The 21,969-nt window shown below is 45.2% G+C and overlaps 3 protein-coding genes across 8 annotated transcripts in view; 1 reads left to right on the top strand and 2 right to left on the bottom strand.

Annotated features, from left to right (window-relative positions):
- The window catches only part of PIKFYVE (phosphoinositide kinase, FYVE-type zinc finger containing), a 61,517-nt gene extending 55,641 nt beyond the window's left edge, over window positions 1-5,876 (bottom strand). The window contains exons 1-3 of one of the 4 annotated variants that reach the window (XM_084524824.1): window positions 5,684-5,876; window positions 3,564-3,745; window positions 1,901-2,080 (exon numbers count right to left, since the gene is read on the bottom strand). In XM_084524824.1, coding sequence (XP_084380950.1) covers window positions 1,901-2,080; window positions 3,564-3,735 — 352 coding nt within the window. In that variant the 5' untranslated portion in view covers window positions 3,736-3,745; window positions 5,684-5,876. Of the gene's footprint in view, window positions 1-1,824; window positions 1,865-1,900; window positions 2,081-3,563; window positions 3,746-3,859; window positions 3,879-5,683 lie in introns of those variants that run through there. The other 3 variants (XM_084524821.1, XM_084524820.1, XM_084524822.1) reach the window with 3 other exon arrangements.
- Window positions 5,877-5,978: 102 nt separating this feature from the next.
- Window positions 5,979-18,812, top strand: IDH1 (isocitrate dehydrogenase (NADP(+)) 1). 3 transcript variants are annotated; one of them, XM_084524814.1, is made up of 10 exons: window positions 6,037-6,107; window positions 7,416-7,542; window positions 8,454-8,581; window positions 10,199-10,490; window positions 12,205-12,310; window positions 14,849-15,026; window positions 15,419-15,570; window positions 16,243-16,383; window positions 17,190-17,352; window positions 17,875-18,812. In XM_084524814.1, the coding sequence occupies exons 3-10, from the start codon at window positions 8,460-8,462 to the stop codon at window positions 17,966-17,968; spliced, it is 1,248 nt and encodes a 415-aa protein (XP_084380940.1). In that variant the 5' UTR covers window positions 6,037-6,107; window positions 7,416-7,542; window positions 8,454-8,459; the 3' UTR covers window positions 17,969-18,812. The 3 variants fall into 3 exon arrangements, with proteins under 3 accessions (XP_084380938.1, XP_084380940.1, XP_084380939.1); XM_084524813.1 differs by lacking the exon at window positions 7,416-7,542 and adding an exon at window positions 8,262-8,343 and having other exon boundaries at window positions 6,042-6,107; XM_084524812.1 differs by lacking the exon at window positions 7,416-7,542 and having other exon boundaries at window positions 5,979-6,107.
- The window catches only part of LOC311439295 (uncharacterized protein), a 35,447-nt gene continuing 31,696 nt past the window's right edge, over window positions 18,219-21,969 (bottom strand). Inside the window, exon 9 of the mRNA XM_084524810.1 lies at window positions 18,219-21,792. Within this exon, the coding sequence (XP_084380936.1) occupies window positions 21,669-21,792 (124 nt within the window). The 3' untranslated portion in view covers window positions 18,219-21,668. The remainder of the gene's footprint in view (window positions 21,793-21,969) is intronic.

The raw sequence follows: 21,969 nt of genomic DNA, 5'->3' as shown, positions 1-21,969 counted from the left end.
ATTTAAGTACAGGGAAAGAAAAAAAAAAGAAGAGGAGAAAAAAAAAAAAAAACACAAGCAAAGGCCACACGGAAGCAAAGAAAGAAAACAATTATTCTCTACTTCCCATCCACAAGCAATGTTCAGCCACACTGTGGGAAGCAGGGCCTTCCCACAGTGGTTGTTTGTGAGGACAGATGTTTTCATAACAAGAGTTCACATGCACGCACACACACCTCTCCTTCCCCACCTCTTATTGCTGAGCGTGACAGCACACAGTACGGAATAACCCTTTTCTCAGTTCAGGTCAGCTGCTCTTGCCCACCCCAGCATGCTGGCTGTGGGGGGGGCAGAGGGAGTCTTGGTGCTGTGCCAGCACTGCTCAGCAATAGACAAAACCTGGGTGCGGTATCAAGGCTGTTCTAGCTAGAAGGGCAGAGCACAGCACTATACAGGCTGCTGTGGGGACAGAAAGTTTACTCCATCCCAGCCAGATACAGTGCACCAAGGTTAGTAGCACATCTGGGATAAGGTACTCACCCATGAGTCAGGCCACTCAGTACCCAATATCACAGAAATCTCTTCAAAAAGTCAGCAAGTCTTACTTGGTCTAGCTTTACTCCTTGCCAGGCTGATTCAACATCATGTTTTTCTACGCATACTTTCATCTAAACCCAAGAACAGGCATGGAGGTCCTGAAAAGGAGTTGGAATAATGCAGCAACAGTTTTGTTGCAGCACACATTTGACTAAATCTCAGTTCCCTGACTGCCTACTGCCGATGAATGTCAAACATGAAGATTATTCCTGCCTTTTATGTACCAAATGACCTACCTTGCCTCAAGGGTTCTAACCGACAATCCAGAGATAATACTTAAGTGATTTACAAGAGGTGACTAAGAATGAAGTAAGGTAAATTGGCAAATCAGTCAAGAGCATACGGCCGTACTTGTGGTGCCTGAGAAAAAGCTTAAGAAAGGAAAAAAAAAACATCAAACAAGCTGACTTATTTGGTTTGTTGTGACAGGTACAACTGAATAGCACAAACAGCACTGAAGGGGAAAGAGGAAGATGATAAACATATCCAATGAGACAGAATGCAAATAACTTAAAAAGATGAAAATACAAGTTGTCTATACTAGGCATGGTTACCAGGACTAGACACTTTTCTGAAAAACCCACACAAATTAACAATATTTAATATCAGATTTGTTTGCATTGAGTACCATCGTCTTTGAAATACTGTCTGGTACAGGATCTTTACCCAGCTTAGCAGTTTGCTCAAGACTACCTTAAACTGCTAACAACAAGCAAGAAGATCTCAACAGGAGTCCCTGCAATCTACTAACAAGCTCTTCCAGCCTTTCATAATGCCATTACACAGTTGCACGTCTGAGATGACATTTGATTCCCATTCCACCTACAAGAAATACACCACAGCATGTGATAATAGTCCCCAGGTTACAAATAAAAAGATTCAGACAAGTACCTATTCAATTACCCTCATAACAGCTACAAGAAAAAAAAAATGCACTTAAAGCTTCCTTGAAGACATCAACATCAACCCCATTCAGTGTGAGCTCTGAAGTTGTAGTCTGCTTGTAGCTGTTAAGAAACTGAAGTCTCTCAAGACAACACCGATTTTCACAATCAAGGTTCAAGTGGCTTTAAGATGTCGGACATGTTTTAGCAGGCTTTTTTGTTCCAGTGCTTTGCAACTGAAACAGCAGAACAACAAACAGTGTCTTGCTGGAACACTGAGAAATGTTGTGGGACTATTCTGAGATCAAAGTTCAAGCTCACTAAAAAGTTCTGCTATCAATCTACATAATGAACCCTTTGTTACCTCCTTTCACCTCACTCCAAAGCATCCCAGACCGGCCGGTACAATATTCCCTTGTAGCATAAAGAGTTGAAATTACCCAGCGCTGTAGAAGCTCTTCTTTGCAGCTCACCAGATAGTTGTTTTTTGTAAGGAACTGGTGACCTCAGAGACTGAGCTCTGGTGGGATGCTGAGGACTGGACCAGCCACCACTCAGCGCCTGTGGATCAGCCTGTGCTGCCTCTGCTCTCTCTGCTGAGGATGAAAGCCTGCCATCATCTGGAGGTGACAAAAAGAACAAGAAATCAACGGTTCATATGTGACAGAAAAAAACAGTATCACATGCAAAACCCTCATGAACAGCTCATTTGGATCATTATTATACATAAAAAGGACATGAATTTTTAGTCTGAAAAGTGGCATAAAAATGTGGAAATAGGCCAGTATGTAGAACTTGTCTGGCAAGGCTCAAGCTATTGCAGAAATATCCCTAATGTGAAAAGTGATTAAAAAAATGGCAGATGTGAATTATTCTTGACATATGGAATAGTCACCTTTTATTATCAGTTTCTGCCCTGAGAGGAGATTTTCAGTTATGTTAGAAGCCAGTATTGTGGTCACACTACAGTTACTGCAGTCTTTAATAAACCACCCTCCTCCATCAGAGGATCAAGTATAGACAGGTTCTCATTGATTCCAGCAACATGCCCATTTTGTGTGCTGTTTCAAAGCAGTTTTCCCATACTTTCAAAACAAAACTTCGCTGACTCCAGCTACATTTACCAGAGACAAACAAGTGAAGCCAATACTGACCAAATTCATGTTGTTGTCAATAAATTAATCAGGACAAGTGATATTCTACTGTACAAACTAACAGCAGTCATAAGAAGTAATTATTCTTAACAGATCAGTTTACTTATGCAAAAAACTAATCTTGGCCCTTTTTCCCCAGCCCAAACAGACGTATTCTTGACGTATTCAGACGTATGCTTGACAGAGCTGGAAAACGAACGCACTACACAAAAGCAGGAGACCAGGCTGCCATCTCCAGCAAAGATATTTGTAGTATGATGCAAATATCATACTGCAAGATTGCAAGCTATCATAATGCAAGATTCACCTAAGAAGCAAAAAGCAAGAACTCAGTTCTTTAAGAGCTTGCTTACTGAAAACACAAGTGTTTTCTGACACATGCAACACAAAGGCCAACATCAAATAGGACTTTTTAAATATAGAAAACTTTCATAACACCATTTGGGAACACCTAAGCCATGCAAATTAAGAATGGACCTCATATAAGCATGCTGCTTTATTGTAGCTCAGCTGTATGCCACCCAAATAAAGGTACAAGACACACAGAATAAGAACTTGCTTTGAAATGGCAGGCATGTATTTTGCTCATATAGGCTGACAGAGGGTTACTCCTGCTTTTAGCCCTGAAAGTTTCATAAAGACAAGGGACATCCAAACACCCAGATAAGAAGCTATATATATTACTGTCTGCAGACTAGCTTGTCTCCGACCTTCACTGGCAGCCACAAGTACTAACTGCAAGATGCTGGCCGTCTTCTCCCATGGCACAGCTCTGCTATGTCACCCAAGAGCAAGTTGCAAAAGACTGGCTCACCATCTGACTGGCCAGTAGTCTTACAATATACTCCTATGTTTGGAGGTGATTTTATAAGTTTATGCAGCAGCAGAGGCCATCAATAAAATCAATAGGATGCAAAATCCACATATACATGTTCCTCCAAGCACTTACCCTTGCTGAAGCGAAAGAGATTTACAAAAGAGCTGTAGGCCGATTTAAAAGGAGGCTCATCCTGGTCAGGAGTCAGGGGTTTGAAGTGAGTGAGATGAGATGGACTGCTAGGAGAACGAGGTAGATCACTGGCAGAATCCAGCGTCGGAGACCGTTTGTCATCTGCTGCCATTTCACGTGCCCTGGAAGGAGTTCAGCAACATGCATTATACACAGGGTGGTGAAGCAGAACATTTTCAGTCAGCTGAAGAGGAGGTGTCTCATTAGATGCTGAGCGAGGTGTTCACCCTACCTACCACAAACGTCTGCTATTAGCACAGGTCAGATGGCCAAAATTAGGAGCCCAACTCCCCTGTCTGGTCAGTGGCAAGACAGCAGCATCTTCAGAGATAGCAATTCAGAGCTGCTAGAGCAACATCCAGAGCAACCAGATTAAGAAAGTAAACAGCCACTCGGCTGTCTGGCAGCATGCTCTGGTTGACGCCCTATGGAAACTGACTTGCTTGAAGTTTTCACATGGAGGCTCCACATGCAATGTACTACCATTCCAACTTCATCTAAAGAGAGAAGACCTGTCAGTGCTGCAACCTCTACAGCCCTTGTAACAAGAAACCTGAAACACCTCAGCAAGCACACGGCATACTGGATATTTCGCCAGGTTAACTTCAGAACGAGAAATAAATTAAATGCAAATAAAAGCGTGACTGAAAGATTAAGTTTGTTTGGTGGCGCACTGCTTCCTTTCCCTCTGTGGTACAATGACCCTGTGCAAGTCACCAGGGCAGCAACCCAACCTGTGGTCTCTTCTCATATGTAACACCTCCCATCTTCCTTATTTTCACAAGTAGCTACATCAAGGGAAGGAGAAAAAAAAAAAAAAAGCTGTCTATACTTGTTGACCCCACCTGCTGTGTATCAAAGCCTTCATATGGCCAAGAGTCATGCCTTCCCACACTCAGTATTATTTAACCTCAATACACACCTGATTTCTTCCACTCCCCCTCACAAAGCCTACACGTCTTTCCCCACAAGCTAAGGCGCTTACTACCTTCATCTTTGTTCAAGCAAGACTCGATGAAACATCTGACAGAGCTGGAACCCCGGCAGCTGACAGAGCACACGAGTGACGGCTGACACCCTTTATCCACACCAAGGATCAAAGCTCTCCAAGTCCGCTTCCTGCTTTGCAGCTGATACACGCTCCTTCATGGGAGAAGGTTTCAAGTTTCCCCTTGGGCATACGTGTATTTTGCTGGCTAGAATGCTTTCATCCGAGCTCTAGGAACCCACAGGAAAAGTCTGCGCAGTCCAGAGGAGATCCACGTGGCTGCCGGGTGGCAGGGGCACTGCTCCCCAGCTGCTGCAGCCCACGGGGCCTGACCACTCCTACCAGCAGCGCACAAAGGCACACATCTGGAGGCTGTACGGCTCTGCAGGACCTGCTTACTGCTCGGTACAGCGAGCACCTCTGGAACAGTTTCTCCCAATATACACAAAACCATAAGGAAAAAAGACATCACAAGCAAAGTCTTAAGAGCAATTTTGGTCGTACTTTACGTAAGTTTGTGTTATGGGCTGGAAGGCTTCCACACCTTTCCCTCCTGCAAGCCATAGTATATATCAACTATTGTGCGTTCCTGCAAAGCCATTCAGACAACAGATAGCTGAAGGCGCGTGGACACCGCGCCTCACGGGAAATGCCTTCAGGCAGATCCGCAATCCTTTCTTCAACACCTCGGGCCACTGGGCACTTGCTTCCTAAACGCAAGCCAGGCCTACGCCGCCCCCGCCGCCGCCTGCCAAGCCCCCTCAGGAGACGAGCAGCAGCTCTGAGCCCCCCTCCCCGCTCCCTGCCCGGCTGGGGCCCGGCGGGACCCGCACGGCCGCGGCCCGGAGGAGCCGGAGGGCGCAGCCGCTGCTCCCGCGGGGGCGGCGCTCGCCTGGCGGAGCCGGGCCCGGCTCCCCGGGGCCTCGGCGGCGTTTCAAGCCCCCGGGGCCGATCGCCTGCCGCCTGCGGGCCGGGCCCGGCGGCCCCCCCCGCCCCAGCCCTGCGCGATCGCCGCCGATGGCGGCCGAGGCAGCGCCAACCGGCCCCGACCCGCCCGCCCCCGGCCGGGTACCTGCGGGACGGGGCCGCCGAGCCCCCCCGGCCGGCCCCGCAGGCAGGGGGCAGCGCTGCGGCACCCGCCGGGCCTCCGTGCCGCCTGTGCCCGCAGGCTGGGCCGGGCAGGGCTGGGCTGGACCGGGCAGGGAGCGGGGCGGGCAGGCGCTGCCCGGCAGCGGGGCGCACAGCCGGGCGGGGGGCGGCCGGTTCCGGGCTCGGGGCCGTGTCCGTGTCCGGCAGCCGCGGGCCCCGCCCCGCCGCCGGGAGGAGCAGCAGGAGGAGGAGGAGCAGGAGGAGGAGGAAGAGGAGGAGGAGGAGAAGCAGGAGGAGGAGCAGCAGCAAGGAGGAGCCGGGCGGGGGCGCGGCCCCATAAGAGGCTCCGCAGGCGGCCGGGCCCGCACCGCTGGGAGCGCCGCAGGAGGAGCCGGGCAGTGCTGCAGGTAGCGGGGAGGGGGGGCTGGGGACGGGGCCGTGCCTTTTGTCCTCGCCCCCCGGGTGTGCCGTGTCCCCTCCCCGCAGGGAGACCCCGGAACGGCGGCTTGGCGTTTTTCGGGTTTTTGTGTTGTGTTTTTTTTTGTTTTGGTGCTGCGGGCTGGAGACCCGCAGCGGGCGGATCCTCCCTTCGCCATCCGCCACCGCCCCTCGGCGCCGCTCCCCGCTGGGCCCGGCCTCGCCCCGCCGCCGGTGGGCTGGGGCTGGGTTGGGGCTGGGGCCGGGGCCGGGAGACAAGTGCAGGCAGGGCCTGCCCCAGCCGCCACGGCTCGCCCCCGGGCAGGCCTGGTCGGGAGACGGCTTCTGCAGCCGGGAGCTGAGGTGTCGAAATCGCAAACTGCCGGCTGTGGGCCCCGCTGCAGACCCAGGGGAGCTCGGGGGTTGTTACCCGCTGGTGTTTAGCTGCTCTGGTTAAATGGCTGAGAAGGGGAGGGATGGGGAAAGGACCCTGCTGACCTTTGGCAGTGCTGGAGAGTGCAAAATCCAAGGGGACGACTGACACTGCAGGGAAGGGTGTGCTCTGGGGAAGCGCAGCCGGCGGCACGGCAGCACCGGCGCTCAGGGGAAGGAGGATGCTGCAGGGCTGTGCCTGTACGCAGGGCAAGGGCTGCAGGGGAGGAAAGGTGCTGCTGCCGTGATCGGACGAACACATACGGCACTGGCAGAGTTGCTAAAGAAGCTGCGATTTCCACATCTTGGTGGAGGTGTGCATCTCAAGTGCAGGCACATCTCGTGTACCATGTCTTCCCCTCGTGACAATGCTGCTGTGTAGGTCCTAAGCTAGCTTTGCAAAACCTGTTGCTCTGGGGAGACTGACATTGTCTGATTTGCCTTGCTTAAGTAGGGATCAAACCACAAAACAAGCCCTGGTGGGTGAGAGTTGGTGTACATTTTGTCTTAAATGAATCACCAAAGTTTCTCCAAATGTGTAAGTGCCAAGAGCAAAACTGAAGTCTCCTGGCTGGTAACCCTGTGCCTTGGCCACAGGAGTGTGAGAAGGTCCCTATTTAAGCTGTCATCACTGAAAATTAGGCATGAAATACTTGCATAAATAAACTGAGTACAGGCACTGCGTGTGAGCAAACAAGTTAGTGTTCCATGAGGACTAGAAAGATCTAACATGAGCCAAGATTTTTATCTTCCTCTGGGATAAAAGTGCCTGACTAGTTCATTCTTTCAAGTTTATGTGCTCATGTGAAATTGAGCAATATGAGGCTGTGAGTTACTGAGTATTTGCTTGCTTTTTTTCATTGTAGTTCTTGCTGTTGGGAGCAGTCTCCCCAGGCATTTTTAGCCTGGGGCCCTTGCACTACAAATGTTTTACCTCTGAATAACTGCATCCAGAATTAGGAGCCCTCCTGAACACTGGGTCTATTCATCTAGGTAAAGCCATTCATGGGCCTTGGTATCTGTGAGACTGTAAATCCAGGTGCAAGGGCTTGGTATCTCAGTGTACTATCCTAGCAGCTGCATACAAGAACTGGACTGTCTTGGGAGGAAGAAAATGCCAAGTCATAGCTCTTGCATAATCAGAGTTAAGAATCAAGAAACTATGGATGTTAGAAAGCCGGGCACTATGTTAAGAAAGTCCAGTGGCTTGTGAGGTTGTTTTTTGTCAAGGATCAAAGTGCAACTGGAAGGGTAGAGTTCAGGGTTGATTTTTTTAAAGCCTGAACAAATATCTTAGGAAACCTCTGTACCATGCAGGAAAAAAAAAAAGTCTGGTATTTATTTTTACAGCAGAAGTAAACCTTGCCAGGAGCGAGTACTGTTGATGTGGCCCTTGGGTTTCTGTACCTGCTTCTATCTTCCTTGGGGAAGGAAGCTAATAAAGAATCTGATAATGTATTAATATTAATAGTGCCAGTAATCTGAACTGTCATTAAAATATATGCTCATTAACAACCATTTTCCAGAAAAAAAAAGAGGAAAATAGGCAACTGGACTAGAACTCATGAAATCTTAAAAAGTGCTCATCTATTTCTGTGGAATTTGGGGGGAGCAGTTTGGTCATGCTTTCCAATTCCCTTGTAAAGCCATAATTAAAGCTCAGAACACAGGCCCTTGACTCTCAGCTGTTAATCTTTTTATTTTATTTCCAGGTAGATCTGTCTGGGAGCTGTGGCTTCAAGAAAAATACCAGTTAGTTGTTCTCAAGACCTCAGGAGAGGTCCTGTATGCAGTGTTAGTACCTCTCTAGTCATTGTGTTGTAAAAGCACAGGGTACATGTATTGGTATATCACTGGTGTATTTTAACTCAGATTTGGTTTTGTTTTTATTTAATCTACTACAGACAAAGATGTCTAAAAAAATCCAAGGAGGCTCTGTTGTGGAGATGCAAGGAGATGAAATGACACGGGTCATCTGGGATCTAATTAAAGAAAAGCTGATATTTCCTTATGTAGATCTGGATTTGCACAGGTAATTGCTCTTTATGCCATACAGCTGACTGGTGCTACAATTTGCATGTGTCATTAAGCATTCATCAGGTTTCACTTATCACTGAGAGACTTGTAGCTCTTCCAGCACTAGTGCAGAGAGGCTACTAGCCCATTTTTACACTGGTAGAATTCCAAGCTGACTTCCTGGTCAGCTTACCTAAAGGACCAATTTCACTAAGTACTGTGGAAAATGTGGGTTCATGATGAAGATAGTTTGGCTAACTCTCCACTGGCAGCACCTTTGGGGGTTCTTCACAGCAGTAGGCAGTGAATGTTTAATAACGAATTACCTGTTTTCTGCTGTGCCTCTAAGAAATTCCCTTATGGCCATGGTCTGCGTCTTCATCTCCTCTGTCTTTTCTTTCCAGTACCTGGGCAGCCTGCATGGTTTCCTGCAGCCTAAAAAATTAGAAACATTATTTTTTTCAGCCATTCTTTGGCTTGAAGCCTAACATCTGTGAACTCTGAGCAGGTTTTTGGAGACCTGCCCAGAGGGCAAAAGGGCAGCTGTAGGGCACAAATTCTGCCATGTTGTCTCTAAGCTTGACCTCTGCCGCTGGCAGTGTGAGCAACTTGCAATTATTCCCTGAACCTAGGCTGTCCTATGCTTCCTTTTTGGAAAAAATAAATACAGCTGTTAAGGCAAAAAGGACATGCGTGCTATGTACAGCATCTGGTCAAGCAGAATAAACAATTCCTTTCCTTTTTAGCCTCTGAGCTATAATTATTAGATAAATATCCAGCTGTGTTGCTCCTAGCTGTGTGGAAAAAGGCCTTCAGTGGTAGCTGCCATTATTAAACCCACAGGTCTGACCTCTTCCCCTGTTCCTGATGTCATTTGTATGCCACCTACATCAGGCTTTTTCTTGCTGGTGTTGAGACCCAGACAAACAGGAACTCAGCAGCATAATACATGCACACAGACTGGAGAACCTCCCTTTTCAAAGAGGGGTGGGAGGAGGCAAAACAGACCCCCAGCTGAGCTGGCACAGTAGCTAGATTCGTGTAGAGCTGGCTATGCTTCAGGACTAGCCCACACTGGGCACCCATTGTTCTCAAAAAGCTAGTGAAACAGTGGAGGAAACATGCTTCCTCTGACTGTTTGAGGGGACTCTCAGCAGTTGTGCTGCCAGAGCAGGATTGTGGGTCCATTGTCAAAGCAGTTTTCAATTTGAAGCCTGGTGTTGCTTCACACACTCAGTATATAAAGGAAGCCAAAACCCTCAGTACGAGGCTTGAAACAAAGGCCTATATTCACTTGGGCATTGTGCTGTTCCGTGCCATGAGAAACCCAGGCTGGAAGCTCCACTGTCAGGAAGCCTAGGAGGGAAGGCGAAGAAGATACTGGCTATGTCCCACACTGGAAGAGAGACTCAGACATAAACTGAAGCTGTTTTGTTTTTTTGTGTTTTTGTTGTTGTTTTTTTGTCCACCTTCCCACCAGCCTCTATGTTCTTCCAGTGTGAATGCTGCTGGAGTGGAAGGGAAATAACTTCAGTTAGGGAAGAGTGCTGGAACTATGGGGTCTGGTTTCTTTCCTGTTGGATGTGAACCAATGCCCTGGGCAATTCTGACTGTCTTTGTGGGTTTGTTCTAGCTATGACTTGGGCATTGAGCATCGTGATGCTACAAATGATAAAGTGACCGTGGAAGCTGCTGAAGCCATAAAGAAATACCATGTTGGCATAAAGTGTGCAACCATCACTCCTGATGAGAAAAGAGTGGAGGAGTTCAAGCTGAAGCAGATGTGGAAGTCTCCCAATGGGACAATTAGAAACATCCTAGGTGGAACTGTCTTCAGGGAGGCTATTATCTGCAAGAACATCCCTCGGTTGGTGTCTGGATGGGTAAAACCCATTGTCATTGGCCGTCACGCTTATGGGGATCAAGTGAGTCACTTCAGTGCTTACCCCCTCTTCTCTTGCTATACAAACAGCCTTAGTCCTAAACTAGTGTAGAGCTTCAGAGCACTCAGATATCCCTGTGCTGCTGCTTTATCCCTTGCAGTCCACTTGGGAGTGGGTACTTGCTAGCACTTGATACAGCACCTGACAAAATGTGGGAGAGTCTGTTTCATGCCTTTGTTTATACAGCTGCACTGTTTAACAAACAGTGTTCAGGGACCCCTGCTTGGATTAGACAGGGCTATACCTAAATGCAGGATACAACTCCTTTCCTCTAAGCTGTTTTCTTCACCTCTACAGAACCCTCCTCCCTACATATAAATGCCTTTAGAAAATATGCTTTACACAGCCCATCTTTTTGCTTCTCATAAGGGCTTCCTGGTGGCAAATGTTGCTCATGGTGAAAGATCTGAGTGACTTCTCAAATGGGAGAAGTTATTTTACACAGTTTTTCTTTTAAACTGTGCTCTGCCTCTTAAGCTTGACATCAACAACTGGGTTTCAGACAGCGCTCCTGCAGGGCTGGTATTCACAGTAGACACATCAGGCTGCAGAATGGAAGGAGGGAAATGTCCATTGGCAGAGGTAGTACAAGGCAATGAAAAGTTGTGTGGCACTCAGTGTAGTGGCCTCTGGGCAGTCCAGAGGATAAGTATCAGCCATACTGTTATCCTTAGGAAATGATGCCCTGTAAAGCAGCCAGGCATGACAGAAGGGAAGTTTTCCATGAAAAGGCAACTGCTTAAATGAGTAAATCCAACACTGAGGGCAAGCTGTAAGATTAGCTGGGGTGGGAAGGTAAAATGAGTCCCGACAGTGGAAAAGAATGTGGCCCAAAATACTTAACAGTACCGAATAATTGAGAAGGTCAAAATAATGAGAAACAATGGATTGAAGGGGAGGATTAATACCCTGCCAAGGTATAAGATAAAAATGGAAGGAATAATGTGAAGGACATGCTAGCAAGACACTTCTTGAGCTGTTCTGAAGTTACAGGAACAGATTTTCTCATAAAAGGGAAACTACATGAAAATGGATGATAGACTTCAAGGAAATGTGACCTTAAATAGTACTCTTCTGGACAGTTGGAAAGATGAGACACCACTTAAAAAACTCGAAGTACCTGTTGGCTCTTGAGTCCGTGCAGCTCAAAGGAGCAAAATGTGTAGCAATTTACAGAACTCCAAGAATTCTTACTACAAGTTGGCCTTATAAGTGTCATACAATGGATAGAAGTAGTGGCTTTTGTTTAGATGCTGTATGATTTTTCTTTATTCTTGTGATCAGTTGGGATATGAATAGCTTGGAGGGGAGAAAGAAAGATTTCTACTCAAAAACGACACAACACTCTGGATACTTGTCACTTTAAAACTTCTATGCATTTGCAAAAATAAATGCTCTGACAATTGATGGAGCTCAAGAATCTGCAAGCTTTTTCCCCTGAAGAGGAAAGTCACTTCTGACACAGGCAGACTCTTGAGTTCTTGTCTTTCTCCTCTCCAGTAGGATAGTCCAATGAACACATGGCTGAGTAAATAACAGCCTGTTCAATGCCCTTTGTTTTGTTGTGGTTTTTTTTGTTTTTTTTTTTTTTACAACTGTTTATTTCTACATCTTTACCCTACCCTCATTATCTTTATGGCTCTGTCCTCCTGATACATAAAGTAATCGTGGTGATTTTATTTTTTTATTTTTATAGTACAGAGCAACGGATTTTGTGGTACCTGGGCCTGGAAAAGTAGAGATGACATACACTCCAGGAGATGGAGGCAAACCAATCACCTATCTGGTCCATAACTTTGAAAGTAGGTACTACCCCTGTTTTCCTTGGAACTGGTATTTCTGGCTTAATTCAGTTATTAGTTGGATATGTTTGATGGTACAATATGACTTCAGGAGGCAGAGGTAGGAGAAGGTTAGAGCCTTTGTTATTCATCTGGGAAGTACTGAAAGTTACTTCAAATCTTCCTGGGATCAAAGCAGCACATCAAATACCCAACTGTACTAGACTGGCCACCTGCTGTGTTATTGTATAATGACTCTGGTAATAACATGCTTTTACCTCTGATTAGAGGGAAACTTGCTAAATAGTGTTTGACCCGAGGGGAACAGTATTTAAGAACAATTCAGGTACAATTCTTCCTGGTTCTAGTTTGTCTTGCTGGGCTCTATACACCTTTTCAGTTTGTACCCTTCTTTATTAAGCAGTCTTTCTCAATAGAAGTGAGAACTGACAATAACTCTAAAAGGTAGAAAGGAGATTTGACAAGGGTGATCCTGGATGTGTAGGCTCTGTGTTTTAACAGATGGAGTCACAAAGGCATTTGGGCAATGTTGTGCTGGTTGTAGGCGTTGCTAGTCTCAGGAGGGGGAGTGCTGACACTACTGGGCTTTGTGTGAAAACAGTTATATACACCTTGCTAGAATCCATGGTGTTCAGAGGCAGGACTGAGGAAAACATCACATCAGCCATCTATCTTGCCTTTCAGTGATCAGAGGGTTCAGGATTTGAAGCCTGATGCTGACCTGTGTATGTGAGTGTGCAATGTTTTATTTCTAGCTGCAAAGACCTAATATGTCCATGTAAACAACGCAGACAACACAGAATCCTAGTTTGTATGCATTTAGCTTGGGAACCAAGTCCCAAAACTACTACTTGATTGTATGTAATGCTTGATTTCTCTGGCATTCTTGCTCACAGGAAACCAAATCTCTAGTGTCTCTTGTTGCAGTCTCTCACCCAGAGTTCACCTGCTTCGCTGTCAGTTCTAATATGTTTTCATTTGCTAAGTGACTGGAGAGCCTGTACTGGAGGTGTCTGGCAGTCCTAGCTGCTGGACTGATTCACTGCTCTGGTGTGCTGAGTCAGCAAGCAGAAAGCAAGGTAGTGCAGACACAGCAAGTTACTGCTGTTGCTCTGGGGGAGTTCCCCACCCCACAGGCAGCTGCTGTGCCAGCACACCTCCACTGTGCATAAAGGAAGCTTGTCCCATCGTTATACTAATATCTTCAACCCTGACACTGGATTGAGAGGCTCTAATTGGCTGTAGGATTGCATGATTGCAACAAGCTTTCTACCTATATGCAAATAAGTATTTGAGTAAAACGTAATAGCTGTTGTCCAGCTACCTATGAAATCATGGCTCCTGAGGCAACAGTCTTTGGTCAGACCCTGTTCTGCCCTTGACTGAGGCAGGGGGACAACATGTATTTTCACTGGTAACAGCAAGAATTCCATTCCCTGCCAATACCAACTTAAATGACCTTGCTATCTTGGCAAGCAGATAAAGAGGGGAAAAGCCAGAGGAGGCTTATCCAGCATGCATATCCATATAATAATCTGGAGGTAAGGACAGATCGAAAACAAAGGTGTTTTTTTTTTCACAACATCAAAGTAAAATAAACCTGGATTGTTTCCAGAGCAAAGATCCCTGATAAAGGCACAACAAACCACAGAAGTGACAATAGTAAGATGCTTGAAATGAAGAACATAGCTCCTTTTTCACTTAAGAGCACAAAAAGCTGTTCTGAAGATGACAAAGCTTTGTCACTAAGCCCCAGACCCTACCTTCACTCCCCCAACCAGCCTTTCACATGATCTGAATGCTGCTTTCCCCCAGGTGAGCTGGGCTGTAAGTTTAAGGCACTCCCATTCAGGCTGCTAATCCATATGCATTATACAGTCTAAGTCATGTGAACACTGATGGTTCCTCAGTCTTCTTTTGGAGACTTTACCTTGCACCCAGATGACTGGTATATTCTCTCCACAACTTGCAGGAAGTGAGCCTGAGCAGGTGAAACAAAGCTGCAGGGTATGCCAAACACATGCATACAAAGAGGCAGGAATGCATGTGGGGGCCTGTTTACCTGAGCTGGGTTTAAAAAAAAAAAAAAAAAAAGGCAGGCTCTTATTGCTGGAGCTAGTTCTGCAGTGTAGTGGAAGCCTGATGGGAGCAAACCCACTTCTAGCTTTGACTGAGTCCCCTACTCCAAACCTCCTCCTGCTGCTTTAATGGAAAACAGTCTCCATTATTTATCCCATTAGTAGAAATTCAAGCATGCTCACTCCTGTCACAGTTTTGCTTCTTAGATGTGGATTAGGTAGAAGCATCTTAAGGGTATTAGCTAAGTACATCTTAATACTATGACCTTTAAAACAAGAACCTTTCTTATCCACGGGACTGCTCCAGCTTTGAGCTGATGGTGCAAAGTGAATCTTGTTCTGAAAGAACCAGCATTAAAATGAAAACTGTTATCTGGGAATAATGCCTACCTGCCATAAGACTGGCGAATTCTTAAGCAAAATTAAATCCAATTGAAATCTGTTCTCTCTCTGCTAACAGGCTGTGGTGGTGTAGCCATGGGAATGTACAATCTTGACCAGTCTATCAAGGACTTTGCCCACAGTTCCTTCCAAATGGCGCTGTCTAAAGGCTGGCCTCTCTACATGAGCACTAAGAATACCATCCTGAAGAAATACGATGGCCGCTTCAAAGACATCTTCCAAGAGATCTATGACAGGTAATTATGGTGGTTGTCTACTTCCTACTAACTTCCTACTACAGTGTGTCATTCTGTAGCAGAAACATTTTCTGCAGTCTTATGAGCTGTTGCTGTTAATTACTTTGGGGGTCTGTGCGCCTTCCCTGTCACAGTCTGCCATGTCCTGCAGGACACACTACTATTTAAGGCTATGGTGTTCATCTCTTCTAACAGAAAGCCATGGATTCCATATTGGTTCTTCTATGTTTCTGAACAGACTTGCACTGACCATAACAATTAAGAAAAAAGAAAAAAGCAAAGATGACGCACACTTCTTCCAGCATTGTTTAACTCGCCCCTATGCACAGTTACTTGCATGAGTTGTGCAGCTTGTTTTTATATATCAGGGTGTTCTGGGTTTTGTTTCCTAGAGAATACAAGTCCCAGTTTGAAGCCAAGAAGATCTGGTATGAACATAGGCTCATTGATGATATGGTTGCTCAGGCCCTGAAATCTGAAGGAGGCTTTGTCTGGGCCTGCAAGAACTATGACGGGGATGTGCAGTCTGATTCTGTTGCACAAGGTATGAGATGCTTTCTGTGCTGTACTGCAGTAAACTCAGTAGCAGTCTCTTTGTCATATCTTATGTAGTGGCCCAAGATGTGGTGTTGGGTCTTGGAAACTTCACACCTGTGGCTATCAAAAAAGCAAACAATTCTGATTTCACTTTAACAAGAAAATCCACTGAATGCAAACCATGTATTTAGTTGTATTTCTTAACTGGATGGCAGTTCCTAGCAATATAATAACCAAGATGTGTTCTATTCTAATGGTTGACCAGTGGTGAGCATACTGGCAGGTGCTAGACAGACGAGCAAGAAAATTTTCAGAACCCAAATTCGTTTCCTATCCCATCTGGGTGAGATAGTAACTGTCAGATGAATGCTGCTTGCTTAGGAGTCTCAGATTGCCCTTTTTCAGTTTAAAAAAAAAAAGTCTTAAGGTGAGAATATTAATGTTCTTGAAGTGGGACAGAATGTCTACATGTCTTTATCTCATGGTTCAGCAGTACTTTCTGCTCTGATGAGCTGTCTAACTTTAAACAGTCAAAACTAGTCAGTCAGTTGCAGCAGCAGCTCTGCTGTTGATGAATACAGCAAGGCTACGAGAGTTTTGTAGGATGGGGGGATTAAGAGCAATTTAGATAAAGCTCTCTGAAGGAGACACTAAACTTTTTGAGCCATGTATCCTGTAGGCTATGGTTCCCTGGGGATGATGACCAGCGTGCTGATCTGCCCTGATGGCAAGACTGTTGAAGCAGAAGCTGCTCATGGCACAGTTACTCGTCACTACCGCATGCACCAGAAAGGCCAAGAAACTTCCACTAACCCCATTGGTGAGCTGCCTTTCAGTGCCCTTTGATCTCTACACATAAAAGAACAGGTTTGGTATAAAAACACCTTTTTGGTATAAGAACATCTTTTCTGGAGAGCCTAACACTAGTAGTAGTGACACTGGTAGTTCATAATGCACTTGTCTACTAGGGAGATCCCTCAAGCCAAAGCAGGCTGGAATGGAGTTTGTGGGCAATGAGCTAGACATAAGCATAAAATTTGAAACATGCTTTCGCTCTTCCCCAAATAATGTGTGTATAACCACAGAGGGCTTAAGGTTTAGGTTGTTTAGTTACTTTATTCCCCTCCCTGGTGCTCAGATAAAACCCAGCCATTCCCCTCCCTGGTGCTCAGATAAAACCCAGCCATTCTCTAAGCCATGTACATGCTTAAAGTGTAAATGCAACTAGAATGGTATATGAAGAGAAGAGTCCTCTACAATTGCACAAGGACCATGCTATGTAATGTAATACCAGGAAGAAGAGTGTCTTAAGGGCAGCTGTCATAAGTTCTCTGTCATGAGGGCAGCTTTCTTTGTAATCAGAGCCTCTTTACAGGTCATTCATTCTGACTTGGGAAGGAACAAAATAAGGTAAAGTAGCAGATACACAGAGGAGATTATTGGAGGTAGGGGATAGTTTCCAAGTTCTGCTTTTCTAGCTGAAGATGGAAAGTTTGGTAATAAGAAAGAGAACACCAAACTTCCTTCTGTTTTCAGTGTTACTAATGTTAAAATAACAGTTCCACATATGTTTAGTACAACATCTAAGGAGTTCTAGAAGAACACTGATCTAGTGTTTTCTCTCAGCCTCCATATTTGCATGGACAAGAGGACTAGCTCACAGAGCTAAACTGGACAACAACACTAGCCTCAAGACCTTTGCAGCTGCCCTGGAAGAAGTGTGTATCGAGACCATTGAATCAGGCTTCATGACAAAAGACCTTGCTGCCTGTATCAAAGGCCTACCTAAGTAAGTAAATGAAGTAATCAACTCTGTTTGGAAGGGGCTTGGTTTTACTTGATGTTTGTTGGAATGTTGTTTTACTAGTGGACATGGTGAGGAATTGCAGGTGCTTGGTCACAGAACTGGGCTCTTCTGCAGCTGATGCTATACAGAGAGAGCATGTAACACTCCCTGCCCCAAGTAGCTTAGTGTCTAGGTTGCTCTGCCCCTGCTCTTATGACAAGTGCTTGGCGGGGGGAAATAATATAAAGGTTTCTTAGCTGTTCCTTTTTTTTTTTTTTTTTTGAAGTCTGGGTGCATTGGTTAGATGTCATCCTGTCCATTTCTTAGGATAAATACCTGCTTCACTGCAAATTACCACCTAGCTACCTCTTCTCTGGAGCCTTTTCACAAAAAAGACATCTTGATGAACAGATGATTCTGCTGGTTTCAGAGAAGGGCTTAAACACCCCTCTGACCAGTCTTAGCTCAGTGCTCAAAGTGACAAGCTTTATAACTAATGCCTGTCTTGTTTTGTTTCCCCCACAGTGTCACACGTTCTGACTACTTGAACACTTTTGAGTTCATGGACAAGCTTGCTGAAAACTTGAAGGGGAAGCTAGCTTCTCTGCCCAAACTTTAAGGCATGGGTTCTACTCAAGCTCTGCTAACAAGGAAATTCCCACATATACTGTGGTTTAAGTGACACTGTATCACTATTGTGTAACATTTCAAATACTAGACAAAAAAATGTAAACTTTAAATGTTTAAAAGATACTGTTTTCTTAAACCCCTTGAGCTGCTAGGCTATGCCTTACTTTTTTCTAAGCAGCTGAATGTGGTAGTGTTCAAGTTCAATGTGGGACTAGATTCCTTATGTCATTCATAGCAGAGTTGAGGTTCTTCTCTGACTTTCTGTGATTTTTTTTTTTTTTCCCCTCCTTTCCTCTCAGACTGCAATCCAGTCTCTGTCACACCTCTGGTCAAACCAGCAGTGACTTACTGTCCAACAGATCTTAGAAACCAGAACCGTCCTTATTGCTCCAGTAGTGTCCACTGAGTATAAATGAGCTCACAGGACTGTCACAGCTCCACTGCAGCCCCTCTCTTAATGTATATTTTTAGTGCCAACTGGAGCATAGTATCCTGATTACAAGGTATTTCTTAAATGAGGACTAGCATTTTGGAAAGAAGCACTTAGTAAATGCTGGAAACAAACCCTATAGGCTAAGAGCCTAATAAAACCATGCTGCAGTGTCCTAAATACAGTACATGTGTTGTTATATTCTGTCTGACTGGATGTGAACATAGGAACTGTTCCCTCCTCCCTTCCCATGTAATTCATAACGGTGCAAAACTTTTTTCCAGTTGTCTGGACTCTTACTTCTTATCGTGATAAAGCAGGTCAGATTATGACTGAAGAACTATTCCATCCATTTTTTAAAGAATATTTCAGTGCAGACTAAAATAAAAGCTAACTAACATTCTTTGTTTCTCTTTCCTTTGTGTGATTAGCAGCTACAGGCCAAATTCTACCTCAGAAACAGATTCTAGTACCTTTCAGCAAAGTGCATATTAGGATAGACCATCAGAATGTGATACAAACATGAAATAAAACTCTGCTCCAAGAAGGGAGAGAAGTTAATTGTTGTGACTGAGATGGCCATATGTCAGCTGCAAGGTGGGGGGTAAGCATCAGGTAGTACATAAGAACTTAAAAGTACCCCTTCCACTGATATTTTCTCCTGGGCCTAAGAGCACCATTTTGGTAAGTACAGGCTAGCAACTCCATGCTGCTGGAGGCAGAGCACAGGGCTGGCTGGCTTATTCCTTGCAGGTCCCCAAGCAGGACTCAAACCCTTCAAAACAAAAAGGCCTACCTACAACAGTAAGTAACCAACAAACACCTGACTTGAAGGAGCCCCTTGTAAAACTAATCTTGAAGTGCTGAAAGCCTCACTCACTATATGCTAAATCTTCTTAAAAAAAAAAAAAAAATGCAGTGAAGCCTGCAAGAGGGGTGCCAGTCTATGCAAGACCACCCAGAGTGGCTCTATATTCCCATCCTTATACCCAACTAGCATGGGACCCCAAAGAAAGGGTTGATAAAAACGAAGTAGCCCCTCTAAGAATACTTAATCTCTACAGGGTGCTGGTAGTTCCCAACAACAAAAAGTGGTCTATTCTCCCAGAGACTTCATTAACTATGACATGAAAAGGGGAGGCTAATGGCTGTACAGAAAAAGGGGTTTTGAGCTCAAACCAATCTTCATGGCTAATCCAGGTGCAGTGCTGTCTATGCTACATTGACTGTGGTTGCCAGGTGACAGGTAGAAAGACAATATGTGAACTCAGCAGGAATGAGTGAGGATGTAGCTGAAGTCAGACTTGCAGAGCTTACCTCCCATTTTTCTTAACATGAGCACTGTTACAAAGCAGTGACATACAAATACTAGTGCACAAGTTTTACTCCCCATTTTCTGTTATGTCCTGCTGCCAGCATCATACAGACATAGCCAACAAAGTAGACTTCCTGTTCAGAGCCAGCATATAGCTACAATGAAAACAGATAGAAATATTTCTATAAGTGAAACTTGCATCAAATTAATACATCACCACTCAGTGAAGATCAGAAACTGGTTATAGATAAAATAGCTGGTCAGCTGCAGGGTGTCTTAAGTGTGGGTTAGGATGGAAATGCAAAATTGATCAAATTGAATCAGCTAGCATTAACAGTTCTCTAGGGCTGAGCATGTGTTTGAAGCACAGCTCTGCAATTACTAGCAGCTGTCACTGACCACAGCGTGAATGAACACAACACTCAGTGTGGTAGTCTGTTATTAACAACAGCATGTAAAAAGTGCACCTAGAAAAGTTATTTCTGAATACTCTTGAGACAATGGAAATATCCATCAGAAATATCTTGATCTATGTGCCTACCTGCCTGCGGGCACAAGTAGCACGCCACAATCAGATGGGTCATAATACAGCAGCACCTCTGACAAATTGTCTTGTTACTTACTAGCTCCTACCCAGCCTCTGGCATTACAGAACACAGGGAGAATCTTAGCCCTTTTCAGGGAACAGAACAAACTAAGTGGGAAGGGGAATTAAAGCTTATACTTCTGTTTTGTTTTTAATTCCCTGACAGTATAGCTTTCCTTCTGCATCAACACAAAATTTCCACCTTCTGGAGGACTCCATAGGGTACAGCAGGACCCAATCTATCTACATGAACTGAAGAGTGCTGCTGTAGTACTGAGGAGAGCAAGCAGTATTGCCTCTGCATTAGGAGGGAAAAAAAGGCAATGTGAGCTTTGCCTGCTCTGCCACGGAGAATGAGGGACTACTTTTCCTGCTTCTGTGGATACTCATTCCCTCTCTCCTTTATGACTAGTATGTTCCTTTTTTTTTCCCTATCACTCACTCAAACATCAATAGCCTTCAAAGTTAAACACCAGTAGATTCTATCACATCAAGAGCTGGAGGTCAGTGGACACTCAGTGTGCAATGGAACAGTACAGGATTTCATGAAACGTGATCATCTACTTTGCAGTGTACCAGCAAACTCAGAGCTCTTGGACCCTTGTGGCTCTCACTAACATTAACACCACCTTGCACCAACAGTCCCAGCAGTGAGCACCAGCAAAAAGTTGTCCATAAGCAAAGTAAGGCCTAACTTACCTTTAGGGCTGACACTGATGTAGTTAGATGTGTACATGTTTCATGCTTAAGACTGGTGGTGGAAGGCTGTTTTCAACTCCACATATATGCAAATCCTCAGAAAGCAAATACATGTACATCAGTTCTCTGACATGGCTCCCTTTGAGAGCAGCAGAGCTCTGACTTCTAGGGCTGTCCAATGCTTTAGCATTCAATCCTAAACATGATTCCCCAGCAACTTTCTGCCCATACAGAAACCACCTTCCACCAGGAGGTAACACTGGGCAGTACATTAGCCTCCTCTTCTGCTTGCTGTCAAAGCCCAGGCTGCTGCACTCTTTTGAAACCCCAGGCAGCAGTCTTGTGGTATCTGCAGTGCCAGAAGATGAGCTCTCCCCTCCCAGGTGTATTCTTTCCTGGCTTGTGTTGAGCCAAGAGAGGACTGGCAGAGAGGGGGGAGAAACAGGGACAACCAGAGATAGATCAAATGTCACAAAGCTTTTTATACTGTCCACATAGATTTTATTTATATTTTTAAAAATATACACACAATACTAGATACATTCTAGCAAAGATACACAAGCCAGGAGCTTGATGGCTGCCAATTAACCACTATTTCACTTCTGGCTCCTTCTTCCCCCCTTGTTATCAGTTTGCTTGCCTTAGCACCAGTACACTATTCAGAAATCTTTTTCCTCTTTGATCTTCTTGGTCATTTCCTTGGCTTTGATCTTCTTTTTGCTTTTGTAGATAGGGGAGTGGAGGAACTCCGTGTCTGTAAATGGGTCACCCCGTCTCAGTTTGCTGCAGAACCAAAAGGGTTAGACTGAACCATCAAGAGGTTTCTTGAATACACGTATGATTTGAGTCTCTAAAGTTTCTGTTTTTACTGAGATGCTTCTACCATAAGATGACTGGGTAGTATGGTTTAGTTGTTGTCCCCTACTGGATCAGCTATACCCATACAGAGTACTTTCTGAA

This window comes from Aythya ferina (assembly GCF_964211825.1).
Source record: "Aythya ferina genome assembly, chromosome: 6".
NCBI classification, from domain to species: Eukaryota; Metazoa; Chordata; class Aves; order Anseriformes; family Anatidae; genus Aythya; species Aythya ferina.
This window is presented reverse-complemented; position numbering and strand designations above follow the sequence as displayed.